Source organism: Mesitornis unicolor, unplaced genomic scaffold, assembly GCF_000695765.1.
Source record: "Mesitornis unicolor isolate BGI_N332 unplaced genomic scaffold, ASM69576v1 scaffold51056, whole genome shotgun sequence".
Taxonomy (NCBI): domain Eukaryota; kingdom Metazoa; phylum Chordata; class Aves; order Mesitornithiformes; family Mesitornithidae; genus Mesitornis; species Mesitornis unicolor.
The window spans coordinates 16,582-25,371 of record NW_010193991.1 but is presented as its reverse complement, the minus strand read 5'-3'; the positions used below and the strand labels follow the sequence as shown (position 1 = coordinate 25,371).

Genomic DNA, 8,790 nt, shown 5'->3' with positions numbered 1-8,790 from the left:
TGAACCAGCATCAAAGAAAGCTCCAAAATAACACCCTGTAGTAAAGAGAGTCAAGGAAGAAGGGTCATGCACAGTTCTGCATAGGAAGAAAGTGATGGTTGGTGCCCAAACATTCTTTATAAAAGCATAAAGGTTTATTCCGGTTACAAATTAACTCTTGTACACATTCTCATACATGGACCTGCTGCACAAATCAACCATGCTAATTACTCAAAGTTTGAAAGCAATAAAATCATGACCCTAAAAAGACCACTTTTCTTTTAAAGACGACAAAAACCAGAACATTGCTGGGCTACTAGGTAATGTGGTCATGTCTGTCTTTTCTTACCTGAAAGTCATGGCAAACGAATCAGGCTCATCTCTCTTTCTAATCAGAAAGGCTCCATCTCGAGGGATCCGCATCAGCATGTCTTCTGCCTCTCCTCGGCTCAAGTTGCTATAGTACCAACTTACAGGAGTTGAAAATCAAAACGGACAAAGGATTACACAGCTTGTCAAATGTCATTCAGTAAGAATGGCAGGCAGCGTTAGCAACAATAGAGTTTCAAACACTAGAAGAAAAATTACACATTACATTCTCCCCATCTTGCCACATATGACAGCAGCTTATTACAAAACATTATCACACAGCAGCTTATTTTGGATGAAAGCATGAAGAATATCTCAGAACACCTTGTCTATCTGAAATGTTAAAACATAAATCTGCATTTCTTCCTGAAACAAAGGCACTGTATCCTGCTCTTAGTCTGCCATTCAGTTTTCAGTTGCTTACTCTGAGTTTTGACATGGTAGATTTAAGGAAAATGACAAACAGACAAAAGAAAAACACCAGCTATTTGCATTCTTTTATTCAGAGCTTGATTTTTATCTTTCACTGTAGGGGCGAACCTACATTGTATCTAACGTGCCTTCACTGAAGCTTTGGCCACTTATACTGGCAGTACATCTCCACCTTATAGAGAAGGACAGGAAAGTCTAACGCTTAAACTCTACCTCCCCTGCTCACTGGCTTCCAAAAAGTTCTCTATGGGTGGCCAGTGACTCTCAGCCCAGAAGTGAAAAAATAAGTTAAAAACACAGACCGATATTCCACATGCAAACGAGATTTGCTTTTCCTCACTGCAAAGAAAACAGAACAAAGGGCAGCGACTGTGGTGTTCTCGCCAGCAAACAAAAGCAAGCTCTGCCCAGGATGTACAGCAGGCAAATACCAGCTGATAACAACCACCACACTATACTGCTTCTTATCAGCATGGAGCGAAGTCAGCCTAACGAGCTCTGACAGTGGAGGGTGGCATTAGGAAAACCTAACTGCTTGGGCTCACTGCCCCAGTAACAGAGTTTCCAGGTGGCACAGACCATAACCACTTAGTTGCCAGACCATGGCCAACTACTACATATCTAATCCAACCCACTGGGTGTTGTAAAACACTGAGCAGAGAAAAAAGGAATTGGCGCACTTCCGCAGCATTACCGTTCTCACCGGCTTTCCTCGTTGCTGCGAGTACATTGCTTCCCAGTGACTGTTCTCTGCTGTACCGCATTCTCATTAAGTCAGTGATATTACTCAGCATCTTTCAGGGAAGCCTATTCCTACGACATCTGAGGACAAGCGACACTCAGGCATGCTCCCGAATCCAGGGAATTCTCTATGCAAAAACTCAAGATGATCTAACACAATGCAAAGGACACCAACATAACAACCCCGGTGCTTGCCTTCTGCTGTACGTACTCTTTAGTTTCATGAGGACTAGGATTAGGCACGGCATCAGTCAGACGCAGCTCAAATTCAGCACATCGCAAGTGGGCCTCCTTGTAGTGTTGAATGAGATCATAGATGCTATCAAAAGTGAGGTTGTCCGTCAGGTAGTATTTCACAGAGTCCCCATCACTTGAAGATCGGATACGGCAGTGCTGGACTCTACCTGACCTCCTGAATAAATGAAGAGGGGCATAAGGAAAAGAAAGGGTTTATAACAGGTTTTCTTCTTTTGAAGCATTTCCTCACCCATTCCTGGGTAACTACTTGGTCAGCTCGCAAAGAGGCAAGAAATCTGTATCATCTCTTCAAACAGCCAAAGTAAAAACAGCAGCCAAAATCCTGACCAGATTACAGGACCAGAAATCGTTTCAACCCACAATGGTTTAAAATCTGGCACACACTTACTCCCTGCGAAATCCCATCTGACAGCTCTCTGGGTCAGACAGCCATCTGATACGCTATTTCTCATAATGTCACAGCCAGAAGGAAAAGAAAAAAATGCAGCCTACAAAAACAAACAAACAAACAAAAACCCAAAACCAAAACCAAACAAAAAACCCACAAAAAACCCCCAACCAAAACAAACCACCAAACCAAAAAAACTTGAAAATTCTTCATTATTTTCATTCTAGAGGAACCTTTCATTGAAAAGATCAATCATGAGAGTAGTTTTTCAGTGTAGAAACCAGTAATTTATCCCAAAATTAAGAGATTAAATTTTAGCCCCCTCATTGAGGAAATAACAAATTCTATATCCTGCCAGAGCACTACAAAGGTTGGGATAAGAGTAGGGAAACAAACCCGTCAGTCCTCTCTTGAGGACTGGAACACTTCAAATGAAGCCTACTCTGCCAAAATGTACTGTGCAACATTGAAGTTTAATTTAGAAAGTCGTCTTTCACAGTCCCGTCAATAACCTTCTAGTAGTTATAGCAACTCCTTACTCCCATTTCCTTTCAGCTATAAATGCAATCATGAAAAATATTCTCATTTATTGTGCAATGCCATAAACCAAACCAAACCCACATAAAATTCTTACTGCAGTCACCATACCAGAATGACAAGGTGCAATCATTAGGGAAAGCCTCACTTTCCCTAACTAGGAATGTCCCATCCTTGCCACCCATTTCAGCACAATATTCCTGGAGCAGTTTCTCAGCAGTTGTTCTCCCCTCTTTCATTTTCCCATGGAACCATTTCTCTCTCAAGTGCAGTTCAGTACGCTTCACCTCCTAGACCAGAAAATAAGAATTTTTATACTGCATTTTTAATTCTGTTGTTTTGAAACAAAGTACTTGTCATCGACACAACAACCTACTATGTCAGGATTTCAGCTCTTCCTAGACCTGAACTGTCCTTCCACAAACAAGGCAATCACCTTTACAGTCACCCTTGACTGACCTCCCCAGTCAAGTCGTTTCCTTGGAGCAGTGATCAACTTCAGCCTTACTCAAATAGGTAATCAACAGAAAGTGAAAGAGTGCAGCAATGCAAACACCAATTTATATTTTCCAAGGCAAAACACCCTACTGCTAATTCACAGAGTTCTAACCAGCTTTTTCCAGGATTCATCTGTGTTCTTCCTTACACCTTCTCTGCAGACATTCAAAACCCGCCTGGCCGTGTTCCTGTGTGACCTGGTCTGGTGATCCTGCTCTGGCAGGGGTTGGACTGGGGGAGCTTTCCAGGTCTCTTCCAACTCCTGATATTCTGTGATAAACATTATTTATTTTACTGACATTAACATCTAGGTAAATGGATAAAATGTTCTGCACATGCAGGGAGATCTCTAAACCACACACGTATGTGTTAGCAACGAAAGAGCATACACGGAAACCTGAAAGTTCAGAACAAGAAATCCCATTGAACATCACTGCTATTGCAACCCTTACCAAGCCTCACGTTTCTGCTTTACCATGCACAACAGCCAAGTAATACACGCCCACCTGGGACAAACACTTTGCAAATACAAAATGAACAACGTGCACTGTGTAAGAGGTGTGCTGTATTACTAATGTAACAACCCTTAGCTCATCATACCGTCCTGTTAGGAACAGCAATATTGCTGAGCCAAAGGCATACAAAGACTTTGATTGGCAGTTCACACATCAGCATTAGATTTAAGTACCAAAATTATATTTCCTTGTCTTTGTACTCCTCTTTACAAGTCCCCAGATAACCAAGGGAAAAGGTTATTTTATTTAAAATTGGGTTAACTGGAGTACCTTGGCAATGTCCTTTAAAATTTTTTCTTTCCAGCTACACTTGTTACCTGACACGGATCCTTTACAATTTCAACATCAGCATTAAATAAATACACATCTGTAGACACTGAAATAGTCTGAGAGAATAAAAAGAATATGCTTAAACAAGAAAACACAGCCATCACCTTTGATGAATCTTCATCAGCATTCTGTTCTATGTCGTCGCTGAATGAAAGCTTCTCATCAGCAATAGCACAGTAGTGCCGGGTCCACTTCTAAAATTTGAGAGATATTAAAACAAGACAAGACAATAACAAGACAGAGAGAAACTCACTAACGACACTTTCCAAACAAGGCATAACAATAAACAAAATACCTTCTTCCCCTCCTTGGCATCTGCTCAACCGACAACATCACTTCCACAACACTGAGAAAATTAAAGTCCATTTCCAGTGCTACACAAGCTGATAAGCTGTAGCAGATGTCACGTAAATGATACCTGCTCTATTGTGTCCCACATATAAAGTTCTCCTTGCTGCTTTTTTTCTTCTTTCTTGTCTTCCAAGTTCACATCAATGTCTCCCTTTGGCCCCAGTTTTTTGTGCTTTAAAAAACAAAACAAAACAAAACACCACTCATACAGAACCTTACATAAAACTGGTCATAATTTCTCATCATATTCAGTATTTCCCTCCATTGCCCAGCCTACTTCTGTCATTACCAGAACAGCAGCTGTTCCACAACGCTTCATGCAACAGGGCTGGAATTTTTTTTCTTTAAAACTTAAATCTCATAATAAAGGTTAAAAATTCAGTAGAAGTATTATCCAAGCAATGAAGAAACAACTAGTCTGATAAGAGCTCACAATTCTTCCGAGGACAGAAAACATGAAGTGACACATACCAAGAAACAGAGATAAAACAAGAATCCCTCTGCAGAGAAGAGGAACAAAAAGCAAAACAAACACATAAGGAATTAAGATGAAGGGGAATTCACTCTTCTACAAGAAAAATGAGCAGAAGTGAAATCTTTTCTGAAAAGAGGGAGTAAGTTCTACTTTCTTGAGAGTGCTCACAAAAAACAGTGGCTCATGGGGCTAAGGGTAACATCATATACTTAACTGCAGTTAATGACGGGATTCCCATCTCACACCTAGTAGTTCTCAACTGCTTTCCTTTCCGCAAGCCTACTGTAGACAGATTTCAAGTTGACACTTATCTGAAAAATCCCCAGGCTCCTAAAGTAGGAGGTGCTCCTGACCGTTTACTGACAGCATTTTCCAAACAAAAGCCAAATAACACAACCAGCTCACTGGCAGGTGCTGACCTATTTAGAGACTCTTTAATGCTCTTTCAGACAGAATGGAGTGATACAGACGTTCTCCTATGCAGACTTGCAGTAGTTTGTAATTCCCTTTAAATCAGATCTGTCATCTTATTATTCATGTGCCTATGCAACTCCCCCTCTGTGCTCTGCAAGGTAACAACAGACGGTTTGGAGAGGGAAAAAAAAGGCAACCCAAAAAACCCCCACAGAAACCTAAACACAGAACTTTTGCACCTTATAGTGGGATGCTTTTATTTCCAGTCTTACATTCGAAAGCTGTGTGCTTGCATCTATCTACTCTTATTTCTTCTGTTCAGAAGTTTAATGCACAGGATAAAGTACTGTCACAAGAGCTGGAAAACTGAAGCATGGACAGAAGTAATGACTATTTTACTAAAGAGCTCATGAGCAGCCCTCACGTTCTCCACCTAATTTTGCCTGTTTAAAAGTTCTACTGCAATTTCAATTTGAGAAGTCTCCTTTCAGTTATCTGCCTCATGTTGTTGCACAACAGTACCAACTAAAGCATCCGTATTGTCTAGAAGGTAGGACAGCCTAACAGCGACTGCCTTCTAATACGGGCACCACTGCATTTCACAAGTGGGTCACTAAACTGCATACGTAAATCACAACGAGGTAGTAAATACCCATAAATGTTTGCAGTTTGCAAGCAATCCTGACAATTTAAGTGTGAAGCCTTCAAGTGCTTTGGGTTTCACTCAAGTGAGAGGCACTTTTTGAAAAAAAGTTAACACCACTAATCTAGCTTTCTATTCAAGAACATAATTTTATCATTTTTAAGCAGGCCACATTATGTAAGAAGTTTATGACAAGCATCTGCAGCAGTGAACCCTTGCTGAAATTTAGCTGTGACATTTCAGGAGCTGGAAGGCCTTTAGAAAAGAGCTGACATTGGACCTGGCACTTGAACTAGCAACACTTCCTGCAAAGAAAGCCAATAGCAACCACTTTAATAAGGAGCCTAACAGAACTGCATACCAAACTGCAAAATGTTCCTAGTACACACTTCAAGCATGGGGTTTCTTGTCTCTCTTCATAAACTGACAGCTAAACTGTAAAGCCAGAAGTAGCATATCTGACTCCTGCTCCAGTTTCCTATTTTATCTACCATCAAACAAAGCAAGCTTACCTTGATGATGATTTTTTCTTTCAGCTGGGTTGGCGATGGTAGCTGATCTGCACTGGCTTCAATAGGCTTCATTAAAAGCTGCTCCCCAAATACCTCCTTGAACACTTTGGCCATATGTCGCTGCTGCTCCACACTACAGTGCTCTTCAATTGACAGAATGACTGGGTATCTGTCATGGAGAAAACAAAGGTGAACGAAGACAGGTTTTTTTTGCTACAACTAGCAAGGCAAGGAAACCCTCACCCTCCTGACCAAAGAAAATATTTAAAGCAAAAAAAAGACAAAAGGAATAGAGATAGACAAACGACAGATGTGCAATCATAGACTCATTAAGGTCAGAAGAGACCTCTGGAGGCCATCTGGTCCAAACCCCTTCTTTGGGAAGGCCCAATTCCTAGGTTAGATCAGGTTGCTAAGAGCTTTGTCCAGCCAAGATTTGAATATCTCCAAGAACAAGGATTCTTTCCAAGCTCTTTGGGCACAGTTTCAGTGCTAAAGCACCATTATGTGAAAATCTGTTTCTCCTCTCCTCAAAATTTGGTCTGTTTTCCTTCACATGCACTCTGAGAAGAGTTTGGCTCCATCTTCTCTATAATCATCCACTAGGTAGTGGAAGACAGCAATTAGACTCCCTCATTAACCTCTTCTTGAAGCTAAACAAACTTAGCTCTGCAGGCTTCCCCCTGGATATCATGTGCTCCAGCCCCAGTATTGAAAATTGAGGCAGAGAAAGCACTGAGGAATTCCGCCTTCTCCAGTCCCTAAGTCTCCTGTCCAATTCAGCAGCAGGCTCACATTTTTCTTAATCTGACCTTTGTTGCAATTGTAACTGTAGAAGTCTTTCTTGCTGTCCTTCATATCCCTCAGTGATTTCATCTCCAGATGAGCTTTGGCTTTTCTAATTTTGTCCCTGCATACCCAGAAAGTACTTTGATATTCCTTCTTGGTAGCCATTAATGCAAGCGGGAAAAGCGTCACACTGCGTTCATGGTACTGATGGTCTGGGACCATAATGCACCATGTATTATGGCTGTCATTAACACAATATGCCTGTGCAGACACTGTCCCATGAAATAAAGTAACACTTCTCTATGTCTAGCTGGTAAAGTGGAAAAGCAAGACACTGACAGCCCTATCTCTTTCCCAATTTTTGGTCAATAATTTTCATATTAAGGACATCTCAGCACAAGTTATAGGAGGGCAGAGCAGAGAAGCAGATTTAAGCCCACATTATCAGTTCAGGAGGCATGCTATGAATTCTACACCTTCTCAGCTAAGACCTCCCTTACAACATGAACATGACCAGATAGACATCTTGCCTGTCACTTGTAGTATTTTATTTTTTTTAAGACATACTACACAGCATTTGAAGTTTCACACTTCAATTTAATAAAAGAAGACCCAAGCAAGGAGATGGGAACCACTTTAGGATACTCACTATCTGGGACTTTTCCTCAAAACTGACTCTATTAAAGACCACCATTTGGCAATAACGGAGACTACTGGAATGTCCTTATTCTATTACTTTTTGCTCTACATTACAGAGAAAATAAGTTCAGGAAGGTCTAAGCACAGGAAAACAGGATTAAGGAAAATAAATCAAAGCTTACTCAGATGCAACAAAGGCATGATCTTTGATTGCCTGCACTACGTCGTCAAATTTGATCTTTGTTGTCCGTGTCCATCCGTGGTAAATGATGGGTTTCCCATCAGGACCATCCCAGCAGTCCACTAGGAAAGACAAGCAGTGAAAAAAAGGAAGAGACCAAGCAGTTACTTAAATAACTTTAGTAGAACGAATACATCCAAATCTTCAGTGTTCCACATATTGAGTGATAGACTGAATGTTCTAATAAAATATTAAAGGTTTTTTCCAACCTAAATGATTCTATGCTCTATCAATCTACTCGACACAAGTGATTCCAGTTTACATCCTATGCTTTCCTATAGTACATCCGAGATTGAACTTCTGGTGTACAGTGAGATGAGGGAATCAGTGTTTTTTAGATGACTAATTTCAACTTCAGAAAACAAACTACTTCTTGATTTCAGTTCTTTTTTCCCCTCTTGGTGACACTCATATGGACAGCATGTTACAAACCACTAAACACATTCTTTACTCACGCTCAATACATCGACATCCCATTCTAAGGCACCTGATGTAAGCTTCTGGGGAGGATTCACTTCGAAGCTGGTCTCCCGTCAGATATCTAAGGAGTAGAAGGAAATTGTAAAAGACGGGCAGTCAATTTAAACCATTTTGCACCCACTCAGTGACATTTTTTCTCCTATCATGGAGAATGTATGTTGATTTTTTTTTTTCTTGTGATGGAAGAACCAGACTCTGC

General features: G+C 40.8%; 1 protein-coding gene across 1 annotated transcript in view; it reads right to left on the bottom strand.

The window, feature by feature from the left end:
• PLCG2 (phospholipase C, gamma 2 (phosphatidylinositol-specific)) overlaps positions 1-8,790 on the bottom strand; it is a gene marked incomplete at its 5' end in the record, with an annotated part of 42,154 nt that overhangs the window by 18,698 nt on the left and 14,666 nt on the right. The window contains 8 exon segments of the mRNA XM_010187637.1: positions 329-448; positions 1,733-1,933; positions 2,816-2,994; positions 4,152-4,241; positions 4,466-4,570; positions 6,443-6,611; positions 8,053-8,173; positions 8,567-8,652. Coding sequence (XP_010185939.1) covers positions 329-448; positions 1,733-1,933; positions 2,816-2,994; positions 4,152-4,241; positions 4,466-4,570; positions 6,443-6,611; positions 8,053-8,173; positions 8,567-8,652 — 1,071 coding nt within the window.